Below are 18,985 nucleotides of genomic sequence, written 5' to 3' on the forward strand. Positions count from 1 at the left end.
ATTTGTCTGACACACGACTATAGATTCAGCTCAGTGTTGCCATTCAAACCCACAATGACAGTATCTCAGTCCATTTTTGAACTTTTAGTAGCCATACTGTCAGCAGAATTATGCTCTCCAACTGCTTTTTCATTATTTCAGGAATCGTGAATGAGCCTCTGTGTGTCACTTTGTACATTATCCCCCACTAATATCAGCTCAGTCTTGTCCCTTTGTATCATGTCTTGTGTTTTTCTTAGCTATCTGCATAGGCAGAGCGGTTTGAGGTTGTTGTGGCAACTAAGTTCTACAAGTGTTGCTCTGTGGTCCCCTGTTAATGTTCATGTATCCATCCCCTGACTTGTTTGAAGAAAACTGGCAATGAAACTGACTATTTACAAGTATTATACCAAAGGGGCCCATTGCTTAGGCAACCCATTATCTTGGCTTTTATATTTTTTTATTAATTTTATATTTTTTTTAATTATATCTTTTAATTAATTGAGAAGCCTGATTTACTTCTTGTAGTTGAAATGCCACAAACAAATTAAAATGTGTGAAATACCAAGGGGCTGAATACTTTTGCAAGCCGCTGTGAATCCAGTTTGCATCTGCATGTTGATTTGACACAAGTTTTTTGCTGGATGCCCTTGATGATGCAACTCCACATTACATGGAGAATGGGTACGCATTAGGGTTGAGCCGGATACTCGTTTCAGATGAGTATCTGGTACGGATAAAGCATTTTTGACAAGCACAAGCATGATCTGAATGAAACTCATCAATATCTGTGCTTGTGCTGAAGGAAAATTCTCATTGGCTAACTGACTGTCTTCATGCTCTGTGATTGGCCAGTGACACACAGCGCCCGCCCCTCCCTACACAGACATGTCTCACTGCAGCTTCTCACACACACACAGACAGGATCTCCCTCTGTGCTTGGCTGCCTCATGTTTCTCTCTCAGTATTCCTTAAGTTTTCTTCAGCTCGCCTCTTTTAAGTTACTCCGTGAACTTGTTTCGTATCGTACGCAGTGCTTTTGACAAGACAGAGCTAAAAACGGCTCGTGTCGCATCGGTCACCGCCTACAGTCTGGTTTTTTATTCATTTATTTGTTTTTTAACCGTTTGTTTGCTCTTCGTTTTGTCGGTGACATAAAGTCAGTTGGAAAACTTTGCTCGTACTGAACGTGGTGCTTTTGAGAAGAATACAGTGAACAAGGCTGACATATTATTTCCCTGTTTGCCATCACTGGATGTTTACATGAATCACCAAGTTCACACAGATCACTCAAAAATAAACAGTCTTACAGACCACTTACACACATACACATACATACAACTGAACACACAAAGTAGCCTATATTAATATTTTTATTGAATATGGCTGCATGCAGTGTCTTACACTTTCTGCAGTTCATAAAAATAAACTGGTCAGTCGAACAACCTCTCTCTCTCCCTCTCACTCAGTCACACGCACATGCACACACAGACACACATGCATGCACAGACACACACACACACACACCTTAATCAATATTGTTTAACTTTGTGTGGGGAAAAAATGCCAAGAACGTTAGGTAGCAAAAATAAATAAATAACTGAAAAAAATCAGTTTGATGATAAAATTTAAAAAAAGAAAGTTGTGTTGAGTATGACACCTCTTGTTCATGCATACCTAGTAGTTCATATAATTTCCTGCTACATTGAATGTCAGTTCTGAGGCTGTTCTGTTACTCATTCATACGCTTAAGAATATTCATGTTGAGTTTATAAAAAAAAACTTGTTCTGTAAAATTGTTCCTTTACTATTGTGATCAAAAACATTGACTCTCAATTCTGAGGCTGTTCTGTAAATATTCATTCATACACTTAAGAATATTCATGTTCTGAGTTTGTTTTAAAAAAAAATTGTTCTGCAAATAGTTCTCTTACTTTTGTGATCAAAAACATTGATTTGAATCTCAATTTTGAGGCTGTTCTGTAAATAGTTTTCAAATAAATAATAAATATAGCAACTTCTGATCAATCCGTATCAATTTCAGAGTTAAAATAATGTACTGATTTAAGCCCCAGCCATTTCAGGCTAAACCACGCCCACATCCAGTTTAGGCCCCGCCCACTACGAGTACAGATACAGATAATTTAGATGGTTGAACAGATACAGATATAGATACAGATAGTGGTGTACTCGCTCATCCCTAGTACGCATAGTCTTGAACTGGGGACCTTCTGTTTTTTTAAGCAAGGGCATTGACTACTTATCCCCCACATTGCTACTCTACTATGATATTAAATTTATTGTTTGTTTGTTTTTTTGTACAAACAATAAGCTGTATATTCTGGATTGAAGGTGGAGTTATGCTTTTTTCTCCTACTGTACAGGATCGTGTGTACTGGACAGATTTAGAAGATCAAGCCATATACAGTGCAAGCCGTCTGACGGGACATGACGTGGCAAAAGTGGCAGAGCATCTCAACAACCCCCTGGACCTGGTGGTGTTCCATGAACAGAGGCAGCCCCAAGGTAAACAAAGACAGCCCAGGACCTAATAAAGCTAAAGGGAGAGTCCCATACAGTTTTTTTTTTTATTACTCTTATTGCTGAGCTTATTGCTGAGTTGCATATGCGCAAATCTGCATCATGATGAGGTAGGGTGGCCAGGTTCTTTGCACGCTGCCTCATTTCTTTCCCAAGTACGAGGTCTGTCAATAAAGTACAACCCCTGGCAAAAATTATGGAATCACCAGCCTCAGAGGATGTTCATTCAGTTGTTTAATTTTGTAGAAAAAAAGCAGATCACAGACATGACACAAAACTAAAGTCATTTCAAATGGCAACTTTCTGGCTTTAAGAAACACTATAAGAAATCAAGAAAAAAAGATTGTGGCAGTCAGTAACAGTTACTTTTTTAGACCAAGCAGAGGAAAAAAATATGGAATCACTCAATTCTGAGGAAAAAATTATGGAATCACCCTGTAAATTTTCATCCCCCAAATTAACACCTGCATCAAATCAGATCTGCTCATTGACACTGACCCTATGTGTCTTTTTGCAAGGAATGTTTTTGCAGTTTTTGCTCTATGGCAAGATGCATTATCATCTTGAAAAATGATTTCATCATCCCCAAACATCCTTTCAATTCCAAAATATCAACATAAACTTGTACATTTATTGATGATGTAATGACAGCCATCTCCCCAGTGCCTTTACCTGACATGCAGCCCCATATCATCAATGACTGTGGAAATTTACATGTTCTCTTCAGGCAGTCATCTTTATAAATCTCATTGGAACGGCACCAAACAAAAGTTCCAGCATCATCACCTTGCCCAATGCAGATTCGAGATTCATCACTGAATATGACTTTCATCCAGTCAATCAATCAATCAATCAATTTTTTTTATATAGCGCCAAATCACAACAAACAGTTGCCCCAAGGCGCTTTATATTGTAAGGCAAGGCCATACAATAATTATGTAAAACCCCAACGGTCAAAACGACCCCCTGTGAGCAAGCACTTGGCTACAGTGGGAAGGAAAAACTCCCTTTTAACAGGAAGAAACCTCCAGCAGAACCAGGCTCAGGGAGGGGCAGTCTTCTGCTGGGACTGGTTGGGGCTGAGGGAGAGAACCAGGAAAAAGACATGCTGTGGAGGGGAGCAGAGATCGATCACTAATGATTAAATGCAGAGTGGTGCATACAGAGCAAAAAGAGAAAGAAACAGTGCATCATGGGAACCCCCCAGCAGTCTACGTCTATAGCAGCATAACTAAGGGATGGTTCAGGGTCACCTGATCCAGCCCTAACTATAAGCTTTAGCAAAAAGGAAAGTTTTAAGCCTAATCTTAAAAGTAGAGAGGGTGTCTGTCTCCCTGATCTGAATTGGGAGCTGGTTCCACAGGAGAGGAGCCTGAAAGCTGAAGGCTCTACCTCCCATTCTACTCTTACAAACCCTAGGAACTACAAGTAAGCCTGCAGTCTGAGAGCGAAGCGCTCTATTGGGGTGATATGGTACTACGAGGTCCCTAAGATAAGATGGGACCTGATTATTCAAAACCTTATAAGTAAGAAGAAGAATTTTAAATTCTATTCTAGAATTAACAGGAAGCCAATGAAGAGAGGCCAATATGGGTGAGATATGCTCTCTCCTTCTAGTCCCCGTCAGTACTCTAGCTGCAGCATTTTGAATTAACTGAAGGCTTTTTAGGGAACTTTTAGGACAACCTGATAATAATGAATTACAATAGTCCAGCCTAGAGGAAATAAATGCATGAATTAGTTTTTCAGCATCACTCTGAGACAAGACCTTTCTGATTTAGAGATATTGCGTAAATGCAAAAAAGCAGTCCTACATATTTGTTTAATATGCGCTTTGAATGACATATCCTGATCAAAAATGACTCCAAGATTTCTCACAGTATTACTAGAGGTCAGGGTAATGCCATCCACAGTAAGGATCTGGTTAGACACCATGTTTCTAAGATTTGTGGGGCCAAGTACAATAACTTCAGTTTTATCTGAGTTTAAAAGCAGGAAATTAGAGGTCATCCATGTCTTTATGTCTGTAAGACAATCCTGCAGTTTAGCTAATTGGTGTGTGTTGTCTGGCTTCATGGATAGATAAAGCTGGGTATCATCTGCGTAACAATGAAAATTTAAGCAATACCATCTAATAATACTGCCTAAGGGAAGCATATATAAAGTGAATAAAATTGGTCCTAGCACAGAACCTTGTGGAACTCCATAATTAACTTTAGTCTGTGAAGAAGATTCCCCAATTACATGAACAAATTGTAATCTATTAGACAAATATGATTCAAACCACCGCAGCGCAGTGCCTTTAATACCTTCACTAATGCTGTTTCTGTACTATGATGAATTCTAAAACCTGACTGAAACTCTTCAAATAGACCATTCCTCTGCAGATGATCAGTTAGCTGTTTTACAACTACCCTTTCAAGAATTTTTGAGAGAAAAGGAAGGTTGGAGATTGGCCTATAATTAGCTAAGATAACTGGGTCAAGTGATGGCTTTTTAAGTAATGGTTTAATTACTGCCACCTTAAAAGCCTGTGGTACATAGCCAACTAACAAAGATAGATTGATCATATTTAAGATCGAAGCATTAAATAATGGTAGGGCTTCCTTGAGCAGCCTGGTAGGAATGGGGTCTAATAAACATGTTGATGGTTTGGATGAAGTAACTAATGAAAATAACTCAGACAGAACAATCGGAGAGAAAGAGTCTAACCAAATACCGGCATCACTGAAAGCAGCCAAAGATAACGATACGTCTTTGGGATGGTTATGAGTAATTTTTTCTCTAATAGTTAAAATTTTGTTAGCAAAGAAAGTCATGAACTCATTACTAGTTAAAGTTAATGGAATACTCAGCTCAATAGAGCTCTGACTCTTTGTCAGCCTGGCTACAGTGCTGAAAAGAAACCTGGGGTTGTTCTTATTTTCTTCAATTAGTGATGAGTAGAAAGATGTCCTAGCTTTACGGAGGGCTTTTTTATAGAGCAACAGACTCTTTTTCCAGGCTAAGTGAAGATCTTCTAAATTAGTGAGACGCCATTTCCTCTCCAACTTACGGGTTATCTGCTTTAAGCTACGAGTTTGAGAGTTATACCATGGAGTCAGACACTTCTGATTTAAAGCTCTCTTTTTCAGAGGAGCTATAGCATCCAAAGCTGTCTTCAATGAGGATGTAAAACTATTGACGAGATACTCTATCTCCCTTACAGAGTTTAGGTAGCTACTCTGCACTGTGTTGTTATATGGCATTAGAGAACATAAAGAAGGAATCATATCCTTAAACCTAGTTACAGCGCTTTCTGAAAGACTTCTAGTGTAATGAAACTTATTCCCTACTGCTGGGTAGTCCATCAGAGTAAATGTAAATGTTATTAAAAAATGATCAGACAGAAGGGAGTTTTCAGGGAATACTGTTAAGTCTTCTATTTCCATACCATAAGTCAGAACAAGATCTAAGATATGATTAAAGTGGTGGGTGGACTCATTTACTTTTTGAGCAAAGCCAATAGAGTCTAATAATAGATTAAATGCAGTGTTGAGGCTGTCATTCTCAGCATCTGTGTGGATGTTAAAATCGCCCACTATAATTATCTTATCTGAGCTAAGCACTAAGTCAGACAAAAGGTCTGAAAATTCACAGAGAAACTCACAGTAACGACCAGGTGGACGATAGATAATAACAAATAAAACTGGTTTTTGGGACTTCCAATTTGGATGGACAAGACTAAGAGACAAGCTTTCAAATGAATTAAAGCTCTGTCTGGGTTTTTGATTAATTAATAAGCTGGAATGGAAGATTGCTGCTAATCCACCGCCCCGGCCCGTGCTACGAGCATTCTGACAGTTAGTGTGACTCGGGGGTGTTGACTCATTTAAACTAACATATTCATCCTGCTGTAACCAGGTTTCTGTTAGGCAGAATAAATCAATATGTTGATCAATTATTATATCATTTACCAACAGGGACTTAGAAGAGAGAGACCTAATGTTTAAAAGACCACATTTAACTGTTTAGTCTGTGGTGCAGTTGAAGGTGCTATATTATTTTTTCTTTTTGAATTTTTATGCTTAAATAGATTTTTGCTGGTTATTGGTAGTCTGGGAGCAGGCACCGTCTCTACGGGGATGGGGTAATGAGGGGATGGCAGGGGGAGAGAAGCTGCAGAGAGGTGTGTAAGACTACAACTCTGCTTCCTGGTCCCAACCCTGGATAGTCACGGTTTGGAGGATTTAAGAAAATTAGCCAGATTTCTAGAAATGAGAGCTGCTCCATCCAAAGTGGGATGGATGCCGTCTCTCCTAACAAGACCAGGTTTTCCCCAGAAGCTTTGCCAATTATCTATGAAGCCCACCTCATTTTTTGGACACCACTCAGACAGCCAGCAATTCAAGGAGAACATGCGGCTAAACATGTCACTCCCGGTCTGATTGGGGATGGGCCCAGAGAAAACTACAGAGTCCGACATTGTTTTTGCAAAGTTACACACCGATTTAATGTTAATTTTAGTGACCTCCGATTGGCGTAACCGGGTGTCATTACTGCCGACGTGAATTACAATCTTACCAAATTTACGCTTAGCCTTAACCAGCAGTTTCAAATTTCCTTCAGTGTCGCCTGCTCTGGCCCCCGGAAGACAATTGACTATGGTTGCTGGTGTCGCTAACTTCACATTTCTCAAAACAGAGTCGCCAATAACCAGAGTTTGATCCTCGGCGGGTGTGTCGTCGAGTGGGGAAAAACGGTTAGAGATGTGAACGGGTTGGCGGTGTACACGGGGCTTCTGTTTAGGGCTATGCTTCCTCCTCACAGTCACCCAGTCAGCCTGCTTTCCCGGCTGCTCGGGATCTGCCAGGGGGGAACTAACGGCGGCTAAGCTACCTTGGTCCGCACCGACTACAGGGGCCTGGCTAGCTGTAGAATTTTCCACGGTGCGGAGCCGAGTCTCCAATTCGCCCAGCCTGGCCTCCAAAGCTACGAATAAGCTACACTTATTACAAGTACCGTTACTGCTAAAGGAGGCCGAGGAATAACTAAACATTTCACACCCAGAGCAGAAAAGTGCGGGAGAGACAGGAGAAGCCGCCATGCTAAATCGGCTAAGAGCTAGTAGCTACGCTAAGCTAGCGGATTCCTAAAAACACGCAAAGTGAATAATGTGTAAATAATTTAGAGGTGATTCAGCAGAAGGAGTGCTTTAGTTAAGGCACGTAAAGATTACACTGGGAAACAAATCGTAATCTAGATAACTAGATCAATCTAACTGCGCAGATTAAACAGCTAACAGATACAGAAAAACACCGCTGTGCTCCGGAACAGGAAGTGATACAATACCGCAGTGAGAGCCAACCACCAGTCATCCACAGTCCACAATTGCTTTTCCTTAGCCCATTGTAACCTTGTTTTTTTCTGTTTAGGTGTTAATGATGCCTTTCGTTTAGCTTTTCTGTATGTAAATCCCAGAGTTTAGACACAGCTGACTGTGAACAACCAACATCTTTTGCAACATTGCGTGATGATTTACTCTCTTTTAAGAGTTTAATAATCCTCTCCTTTGTTTCAATTGACATCTCTCGTGTTGGAGCCATGATTCATGTCAGTCCACTTGGTGCAACAGCTCTCCAAGGTGTGTTCACTCCTTTTTATATGCAGACTAACGAGCAGATCTGATATGATGCAGGTGTTAGTTTTGGGGATGAAAATTTACAGGGTGATTCCATAATTTTTTCCTCAGAATTGAGTGATTCCATATTTTTTTCCTCTGCTTGGTCTAAAAAAGTAACCGTTACTGACTGCCACAATCTTTTTTTCTTGATTTCTTATAGTGTTTCTTAAAGCCAGAAAGTTGCCATTTGAAATGACTTTAGTTTTGTGTCATGTCTGTGATCTGCTTTTTTCTACAAAATTAAACAACTGAATGAACATCCTCCGAGGCCGGTGATTCCATAATTTTTTCCAGGGGTTGTATAGGTCCTTTTTATTTTTTTCAAAAACTATATGGATTTCATTCATATGTTTTTACGTCAGACATGCTTGAACCCTCGTGCGCATGCGTGGGTTTTTCCACGCCTGTCGGTGACGTCATTCACCTGTGAGCACTCCTTGTGGGAGGAGTCGTCCAGCCCCTCGTCAGAATTCCTTTGTCTGAGAAGTTGCTGAGAGACTGGCGCTTTGTTTGATCAAAATTTTTTCTAAACCTGTGAGACACATCGAAGTGGACACGGTTCGAAAAATTAAGCTGGTTTTCAGTGAAAATTTTAACGGCTGATGAGAGATTTTGAGGTGATACTGTCGCTTTAAGGACTTCCCACGGTGCGAGACGTCTCGCAGCGCTCTCAGGCGCCGTCGTCAGCCTGTTTCAAGCTGAAAACCTCCACATTTCAGGCTCTGTTGATGCAGGACGTCGTGAGAGAACAGAGAAGTTTCAGAAGAAGTTGGTTTCAGCATTTTATCCGGATATTCCACTGTTAAAGGAGATTTTTTAATGAAAGACGTGCGGACGGATTGCAGCGTCGGCTCGCAGCCGCCGCGACGCTCCACCACAGGAAAAACACCTCTGTTGGAAGCCTTAAGGACAAGTTGGAACATGTCCAGCTGTTAAACAATTTCTCATATACTCACTCCACTGAAAGCCATCAAAAGCCGCCTGGATTTTACAAATGGTTATCAACACGGAGGTGTTTTTTTTCGTGTGCCGCCGCACCGCGCCGGCTGCACGTCTTTCATTAAAAAAATCTCCTTTAATAGTGGAATATCTGGATAAAATGCTGAAACTGACTTCTTCTGAAACTTCTCTGTTCTCTCACGACGTCCTGGATCAACAGAGCCTGAAATGTGGAGGTTTTCAGCTTGAAACAGGCTGACGACGGCGCCTGAGAGCGCTGCGCGACGTCTCGCACCGTGGGAAGTCCTTAAAGCGACAGTATCACCTCAAAATCTCTCATCAGCCGTTAAAATTTTCACCGAAAACCAGCTTAATTTTTTGAACCGTGTCCACTTCGATGTGCCTTACAGGTTTAGAAAAAATTTTGATCAAACAAAGCGCCAGTCTCTCAGCAACTTCTCAGACAAAGGAATTCCGACGAGGGGCTGGACGACTCCTCCCACAAGGAGTGTTCACAGGCGGATGACGTCACCGACAGGCGTGGAAAAACTCACGCATGCGCACAAGGGTTCAAGCATGTCTGACGTAAAAACATATGAATGAAATCCATATAGTTTTTGAAAAAAATAAAAAGGACCTATACTTTATCGACAGCCCTCGTATTTGTCAGGTACACATTTTAATGCTGGATAAGCAACACAGGGATATCAGGTGCCATTCCCAGGCTCGAACCAGCGACCCTCTGCATAGAGCACCAGTGCTGTAACCATTAAACCCACGGGAGCTGTCCATGGTGCTGACGCGTGATGCTTTCTGTCAAAGAGGAGACTGTACATGTCTGTGGCAACACCAGCACGCTACAGCGTGTGTATAGGAAATGCTGTGAACGCACAGACACACCCTGACTGTTTGTCCGCGATGCACCCCGACGTATTTGTCTTCTAAACATGCCATAGTATGGACTGGGCCGAGTTCATTATGGCCATAAAGTCCAGTTTGTTTGACTCTGGTGAACCCTCTGAGAGGTTGCCAGTTTTTCAGATGTGCCACACACATCTGCAACGCCTTGTCATGAACATGAATCCATTGATTCATGAAACTGCCTTTCTCACAGCAGTTAAATATACGAGGTCTGTCCATGAAGTATCGTACCTTTTTATATATTTTTTTTTAAACTATATGGATTTGATTTATATGTTTTCACGTCAGACAAGCTTGAACCCTTGTGCGCATGCGTGAGTTTTTCCACGCCTGTCGGTGACGTCATTTGCCTGTGAGCACGCCTTGTGGAAGGAGTGGTCCCGCCCCGTTGTCGGGGAAGCGAGACAAAGGAACACCTCCGTTTCGGCGTGTCAGAGGACAAGTTTGGACATGTCTATCTCGGCTTTCAATGCTTACCAGTCCAGTAAGTATCAGTGAAATTGTGGAGAGCTGGACATGTCCAAACTTGTCCTCTGACACGCCGAAACGGAGGTGTTCCTTTGTCTCGCTTCCAAAGCGAATTGGTCGTGACGCGCGAAGCCTCTGCGCGGCTTTCCATGACAAAATCTCTTGTTAAAAGTGAAATCTGCCAGAAAATGGCTGATGTCCAGCTCTTGTGATAACCAGAGAAAGAGCACACGACGGTCTCGTATCCATCAGCTTAGAAATGGTCTGGTGGCTTGTGCCGCGTCGTCGCAGTTCGGAGCGCGGCGCACTGAGCGTCCTTAAAGGGGTCCTTAAAGCTGTACTAACAGACCTTATTCTCTGTGAAGCCCGTAAAATTTTCACCGAAAGCCAGATACATTTTTCGAATGGTTTCCAGGTGCCAGTCTCTAACAGCTTCTGAAAAAATTCTGATGGAAAAAACCCCAAATCATTCCGCCATTTCCAGACAATGAAAATCCGACGACAGGGCAGGACCACTCCTTCCACAAGGCGTGCTCACAGGCGAATGACGTCACCGACAGGCGTGGAAAAACTCACGCATGCGCACAAGGGTTCAAGCATGTCTGACGTGAAAACATATGAATCAAATCCATATAGTTTAAAAAAAATAAAAAGGTACGATACTTTATGGACAGACCTCGTATTATAAACTTTCCTGGCTCCTCATCGGCTCCTTGTGAACACAGACAGTACGATACACCATTTTGTAATTCATTTTTTTTAGAAGTATCTGTCCTTTTAAGCTCTCCTCCTCATCCCATTGAGGTACCTGCTCTGCACCCCTTTTCAGGAATGGCTTGAATTATCATTATTTTAGAGCTGTTTGAAACAAAAATCTGATGTTTGAGTGGTGCACAGTACGTGTCAGATAATCAGATACATTTCTGAGGATATCTGCATGTTTGCATTCACATACAGTATCTGTGTGTTTGCATGCTCCCCCTTGTGTGTGTGTGTGTGTGTGTGTGTGTGTGTGTGTGTGTGTGTGTGTGTGTGTGTGTGTGTGTGTGTGTGTGTGTGTGTGTGTGTGTGTGTGTGTGTGTGTGTGTGTGTGTGTGTGTGTGTGTGTGTGTGTGTGTGTGTGTGTGCATCATTATTTCCTGCTTTGATTCCTCCCCTCTCACTCTGGAGCTCAAAGGAGTCTTGTTTGGTGCCAGCGGGGAGCTAATTGGATTCTATCATTAATAAATCAAGAGTTTTGCTCAAAGAGATTTCACATAATTAAACATGTTTTCTGCAAAATGCTAACAAATGAAAGGGGTGATAAATGAAGACACACTGAAATAGACAAGCACAGGGAGAGCTCCTGACTCGACCCAGGCTAAAAAAATCCAGACAATCTGAGTTAGGATTAATAATATGTCTACATGATTGTAGCATTTTTCTTCTTCTTAAAATGTGACAACTTTACTTCACTCAGATGTTCTTGCATAAAGTCATTAAGCATTTATACCAAATTGTTATGCATTTAGATTTAGAGGAAATGCTGCTCTTTGGGAACCTCCTCTTTGAACGATATTTGAAAAATATGCACAGTACCAACGAGTCTGCAGAAACGTGTGAATCCCTAGTATTAAGATACGTAAATATATATAAGATAAATATATTATAAACAGTTGATCCTGCAAATTACTGTACTACAGTTTGAATTGCAAAAGGAGTTTGGATGAGGTGGCTGCTACTGAAACCAGCAGTGAATGGAAATGCACATGAAGCAGAGACCTTTGACTGGGTGAGAAAATATATAGGAAGGTATGAGTTAGCCAGTATCTCATGGGGGGTCCACTAGTCCGAGGGTCCACTGCTCCTAACTTCTTTATATTATTTGATGGTGTATATTACAACCCAAAGTGATTTTAAAGTTCACAGATAAATATAATCCTTTCAAATAACTAACAAACCAGATCCAGCTTTCAATTTTCCGAAATAAAACATATCATTTTTGCTGACATACACCATTAATCACCTTTAATTGTACTATTGTCTATAGATTTGTTGAATTGAAAATCAACAAATAATGGTAATTCACCGTAATTAATTAGCTGTCACACTTTTGTAACCTTACTTAACCTACTTTAGTTCAAGTTCTGAGGAAGCTCAGGTCTTTTATTGTGTGCAGCAAGATGTTGTATATGTTGTTGCAAGCTCCAAAAAACACCTCTTCAGAAAGACTTTTCATTATTGTTGTTGTTACTCACTGCATTCACACTTTATCAGGTGACCCTGAACCATCCCTTAGTTATGCTGCTATAGACTTAGACTGCTGGGGGGTTCCCATGATGCGTTGTTTCTTTCTCTTTTTGCTCTGTATGCACCACTCTGCATTTAATCATTAGTGATTGATCTCTGCTCCCCTCCACAGCATGTCTTTTTCCTGGTTCTCTCCCTCAGCCCCAACCAGTCCCAGCAGAAGACTGCCCCTCCCTGAGCCTGGTTCTGCTGGAGGTTTCTTCCTGTTAAAAGGAAGGTTTTCCTTCCCACTGTTGCCAAGTGCTTGCTCACAGGGGGTTGTTTTGACCGTTGGGGTTTTTCCGTAATTATTGTATGGCCTTGCCTTACAATATAAGGTGCCTTGGGGCAACTGTTTGTTGTGATTTGGCGCTATATAAATAAAATTGATTTGATTTGATTTATAATGACTCCCCTCTGGCCAGACAGAGGAGAATAATCTTTTGAGAAGCAGTATACTTTTACCTCTATAATTGCACATCATACATTTATTGGCACAGTAAATGTTGTATTATCTAGCAGTGTAATAATGGTACTTGGCACAAATTTAAGCTCCCTTTTCTCAATTCTGTTCATTATATGGCAGTAATAGTTTTAGTCTGCACATACTATGCCTCTGTGCCCACCTCAGGTTGTGTTTGTGGGTCATATGTATGATAAGTGGGTCTTGTCTTTTTATGCTTTAATTGCTGCTGAAACACTGTAGTTTATGTAATTTAAAATCTAATCTAATCTGAGCTGGTGAATAAAGCAATTACTACAACTGATATCTGTAAAACACAAAGCAGAAATCTGCTGCTTCATCCTGAACTGACACGTAAACGTGATGAACTTCACCAGGGTTCTATGCATGGTGGGCGGTGCCGGGCAGCCCCACCCATACTGCAAATTTCTGGCGGCTCTCTGGTTAAAATTTCTGAAAAATGAATTGAAATGTTGCTGGATTTACCAATTCGATCATATTTCAAGTTTATAGCATCATAGTTTTGCAATTTTAAACCAATAATTATAGAAATAAGAAATATATTTCTCGTTTTTTTTGTATCAAATCGCAAACAGCAGAGATCAGAGAGTCAGCGCGTTCTGTGGCCACAGAGCTGTGAACGGGAGCAGCTGGAAACAGCATGTCTGCTCCACTCAGCTGAAGGAAAAAAATTAACCACGTCATGAAAGTCTTCCAGAGGTCCTTCTGTATCTGAAGATACAGTCAGAAATTGAGTTTATTTTACAGTTGAAAGGCTTTGTGTTTCCAAAAATCTCAGAGTTTCAAAACAGCAGATGCACGCGAGAGAGAGAGAGAGAGACAGAGAGAGAGAGAGAGAGAGAGAGAGAGAGAAAGAGAGAGCTGAAAGGAAAGTGAAACTAATTCAGTGTTTTTCATTTAAAACAGCAGGTTTGACAATTAGGTGTTATATTGTTTAAAAGAAAAAGTAATCCAATCCCACTCAAACTGTTGAAAAAACAAAACAAAACTTGTCAGGATGACAGAAAAACTGCCTGCTTCACTGGATTAAAAACTACTGTGTGTCATTTTTTAAAAGATAGTAAATGCTATGTCAATTAAATATGAATGCGTTTTTAACATTTTCAATGTTATTTAGTTTATTAACTTAGACTTTGGCCGAAAAATGCAAAAACAAGCTTTGATCTTTCAAATATTACAACATAAATATAATTTTAATTTATTCTTGCATTCAATGCATCTAAAACCACCCAAAATGAGTTAAAATAGTTGAACAGTGAGGTAACTCTCTGTCGCCCTCGAAGTCCAACTGTCTGTGGTTAATGCGAAGTTTTGCATTTTCGCCAATTCATCTTCTACACTTTTTCGTGTCGTTTCATATATGGCAGGAATTACAGTGTCAGAGAAATGAGTGTGGGAGGGAACAACATAGCGGGGGTCGAGGGTTTTCATTAAGTGACGAAATCCCTCGTCTCCAACCACTGAAAAAGGCTGCAAATCTTTCGCAATGAACATCCCCACTGCACAGGTTATTTTCTTGTGCTTCTCTGAATTGCTGCTATATGTCCGTCGAAAAACATCTCCGATACACGTTTGCCCTTTCCCTGGTTTAGTTACCTTCGTGGCTGCGCTGCTTTCAGAAAGCCATAGGTCTGGGTGGTGACGACGGAGATGCATGGACATGTTTGTAGTGTTTCCATTAGCGTACGGGATACGAGTCAAGCAATGCTTACATACAGTCTTACTTCTGTCCACTTTTTTCTCATCTTTGTCATTGTATTTAACAGCGAAACCGAAATGTCCCCACACTGCAGATTTAAATGAAGACGGTGCTTCTTCAAACTTTTCTCTCTCTCCCCCGCTTGCCATGTTTGTTTCTTTACATACCTCGACTCTGTCAGCTTCAGTTACAGAGAGGTGGATCAGAGCAGTGATTGGATAATTCACTTGCGAGGAGGGGTTTTCTGCAGGCGCGAGCAAATAGTACACAAATCCATTCTCTGGCAGTAAGAAATTCGTGTCAATGGCAAGACTGAAAAATTGCGGTTCATAACGGCGTATTGAACCGTGCATAGTGAACCGTACGGTTCGGTTTTAGATTGAGAACCATTGCACCCCTAAACATCACCTCTGTTTCTTCACTGTAACACGTCCAGATCCTTATGGACATCAGAACTTAATCTCACTTGTTAATTTGTGAGAAGTTTTCATCAAGATCGGTTGGTTAAATGTTGAATACTTGAACAACGATACACTTCATTTTATGTATATATAGCGCAAAAAAATCACAACACAAGTCATCCTAAGGTGCTTCACAAGGCTAAGGTCTAAATGTACCCACCGTCTGAGCAAGCGCACTGGCAGGAGTGGGCGGGATTCCATTAGTTTCCAAATGATGTAAATTGAAAATATGCATAAAACTTTAATATTGCAAAAAAAACAAAAAAAAAACTTACATGAGGTGGTTTGTCAGGTGATTCAAAAAAGCCTTATTTTCAAAAAGTGGAATGAAAACACCTTTTTCGCTGTTACAGGTCACATGATATACAGAAAGCATCACATGACAAACAAAATACACAACACAGTACATGGGGATGAGGGAAGAGTTGGGCAGCTTGTTAAACATTAGAAGACGCTAGATTGATTTAAGGAGACCTACCATTCCATTGTTGTGTCTATTGTATTTACACAGCAAAATCACCAGTGTTAAATGAACACTAGACAGTGTCTATATGGGTCCATATAGACACTGTCTAGTGTTCATTTGATCAATACTAAAATGTTAGTTATTTCTCTGGACAAGCTGCTTTGTTCCACAATTTTATTTCACACTTCAGTCCTGCCTTTGAATACATCTGCTAAACCCTAAAGGGAAGTATTATCATTTAATAACGTTCTGGCATCAGATGCATACAGAGCTGCTTCTGGTACTCCAACGTAGCTTCTCATTTTTCTGTAGCTTTTGTTCATTGAGCTGTGCTTTGAAGCACAGTTTCATTGTTTTCCTTCTTAATTGAAGACCTGAGGGAGGAAGTGCAGAAGGAAACGAGGCAGGTTGGAGCTTTTGTAACTGCAGAACCGTCTGTGTCAAGACATTATATAATCTTTGGCGTCCCTCCAACATCTTCTCCTCTTGTTTCCTCCACCACTTTCTGCATTTCTTCTGACTCAGTGTCGACCAAATCTGCTTCACAAGGGCACCTGGATGTTTTCTCTCTGCTCCTCCCAATAGTAATTAACTCAGTCGCATTCCTCGAGCAGTCGGCAGCTGGGAAACACCAGAGTTGCATGCTTCTGTTCACCTTTGCAGTTCACTTCTAGGGCACTGCTGCATACGGTTCGAGAAATGACAGCATATGCAAAGTCACGAAGCAGAAGCCAAAGATTTCAGACTGTTAGCGTAGTGTATCATCTTTGTTCTTTATACTGAATTCATCTGGTTTTTTTGTTTTGTTTTTTTATGTTTGATGTAAACATGAGGGTTGAGCAACTGCACAATTTTGTCTCTGATAGATGACTCATATCAAGATGCGGCGCCACCAATGTGCTAATTACATTGTCCCCACTGTAACATAAAAAAAAAATTGTGCCTCCTCAGAGATCAAACTGAGTCCTGACGACTATGTACTTTAAGCATTTAGAGTCAGTATTTTTATGAGAAGCAGCTGAGATGCTGTAATGGATCATTTTTTAGTTAAACATGGACTTGGCCAATGCGGAATGTCCAAAGAAACTCTGATCATGTGTCCTGGCGGGGGATGGGGGGTTGGATTGTTTGACTCGGATCAGAACGGCGGCATCCAGTTTTTACACTGAGCAGAGAAAAAGTTGATCTGTGATATCAAGAAGAGTTCCACTGCCTGGAGTTGCATGGAGCTGCAAGCTCAACACAGACAGGGTGGAGGTGGAAATCAGTGTAATCTTGAAAAAAAAAAAAAGTCTTTCCTGACCGTTGCTTAGTGGTGTGCCTCAGGAGGAATCAGCTGCTCCAAATGTGGCCGCGCGGGAGCTACTTGGGGAAAAACAGCCAAAGTGCAGTGTTGGTCAGTCTGTTAAATAAATAGTAAATTAATAAATAGTGAACAAATGGTAACTAGTTTATTATTACTTCATGAGTAATGATTTAAAAAGTGTAAAATAAAGTGTGTACAAAGTAACACCCCCAATTTAAGGATTCAAGGATTCAAAAGAATTATATTGTCATATGCACAAAAAAAACATGTTCCCTGCACAATGAAATGTGTCTACTGCATTTAACCCATCCTAATTGCCAGTAGGAGCAGAAGTTGCCATTAGGCGCCCGGGGACCAGCTCCAGATGTACATCCCTGCCTTGGTCAACAGCAGGGCTGAGCAAACCAAGACCGACCCATAACAAACGACACACAACACACATAGGCCGGCCCGGTACATAAACACATATTAAAAAAGCACACACGAGGGAAAAAGGAGAAAAATAACCCTCATAGCCGCTGCGTTACACAGCAGCAATGAGGAAAAAGCCTCCATCAGCACAGAAAAACAATAATCACACAGACAAACAAAGACGCAGGACGACAACTGAGATTTGAAGGTCCAGTTTATCAGAACACTCTGGAGGCAGCCTATTAGGCACAGTCAACGGCCTTGTACGACAATCCTGGAGGGGGAGGGGCTCAGCCCTGAGCAGTCCACTGTCCACAGTCAACGTCAGAGCTGGAGAAGCTGAGGTGAGGGGGATGACCAGGGAGCGAGGCTTAAGTGTTGATCTTCTTGAGGAGGTTTTTTATCACAGTGGCCTTGGAGTGCAGCTGAGTTTTGGGGAGGCCAAATGAATATCCAGATTAGCAGACGCATGTAGGGCAGTCTGGACGGCCATTTTTGTCATTTTCCAGAAGAGCAAAGCTGCAGCCTCACAGACAACACGCCACAGAAGCAGGAAAGATAAGGAGGGAGGGAGAATCAAATCAAATCAATTTCATTTATATAGCGCCAAATCACAACAAACAGTTGCCCCAAGGCACTTCATATTGCAAGGCAAAGCCATACAATAATTACAGAAAAACCCCAACTGTCAAAACGACCCCCTGTGAGCAAGCACTTGGCGACAGTGGGAAGGAAACACTCCCTTTTAACAGGAAGAAACCTCCAGCAGAACCAGGCTCAGGGAGGGGCAATCTTCTGCTGGGACTGGTTGGGGCTGAGGGAGAGAACCAGGAAAAAGACATGCTGTGGAGGGGAGCAGAGATCAATCACTAATGATTAAATGCAGAGTGGTGCATACAGAGCAAAAAGAGAAAGACACACTCAGTGCATCATGGGAACCCCCCAGCAGTCTAAGTCTATAGCAGCATAACTAAGGGATGGTTCAGTGTCACCTGATCCAGCCCTAACTATAAGCTTTAGCAAAAAGGAAAGTTTTAAGTCTAATCTTAAAAGTAGTCTGTCTCCTTGATCCGAATTGGGAGCTGGTTACAGAGGAGAGGAGCCTGAAAGCTGAAGGCTCTGCCTCCCATTCTACTCTTAAAAACCCTAGGAACTACAAGTAAGCCTGCAGTCTGAGAGTGAAGTGCTCTATTGGGGTGATATGGTACTATGAGGTCCCTAAGATAAGATGGGACCTGATTATTCAAAACCTTATAAGTAAGAAGAAGAATTTTAAATTCTATTCTAGAATTAACAGGAAGCCAATGAAGAGAGGCCAATATGGGTGAGATATGCTCTCTCCTTCTAGTCCCTGTCAGTACTCTAGCTGCAGCACATTGA

General features: G+C 41.3%; 1 protein-coding gene and 1 long non-coding RNA gene across 6 annotated transcripts in view; one reads left to right on the plus strand and one right to left on the minus strand.

Moving 5' to 3' along the window:
* The window catches only part of lrp8 (low density lipoprotein receptor-related protein 8, apolipoprotein e receptor), a 564,614-nt gene that overhangs the window by 505,783 nt on the left and 39,846 nt on the right, over positions 1 to 18,985 (plus strand). For all 5 annotated transcript variants that reach the window (XM_034179535.1, XM_034179536.1, XM_034179537.1 and 2 more), the window contains exon 14: positions 2,364 to 2,505. In XM_034179535.1, coding sequence (XP_034035426.1) covers positions 2,364 to 2,505 — 142 coding nt within the window. The remainder of the gene's footprint in view (positions 1 to 2,363; positions 2,506 to 18,985) is intronic.
* The window catches only part of LOC117518421, a 28,609-nt gene that overhangs the window by 6,098 nt on the left and 3,526 nt on the right, over positions 1 to 18,985 (minus strand). The window contains exon 2 of the long non-coding RNA XR_004562982.1: positions 10,591 to 10,600. This is a non-coding gene — a long non-coding RNA (uncharacterized LOC117518421). The remainder of the gene's footprint in view (positions 1 to 10,590; positions 10,601 to 18,985) is intronic.

The sequence above is a fragment of the Thalassophryne amazonica genome, chromosome 10 (genome assembly GCF_902500255.1).
Source record: "Thalassophryne amazonica chromosome 10, fThaAma1.1, whole genome shotgun sequence".
NCBI classification, from domain to species: Eukaryota; Metazoa; Chordata; class Actinopteri; order Batrachoidiformes; family Batrachoididae; genus Thalassophryne; species Thalassophryne amazonica.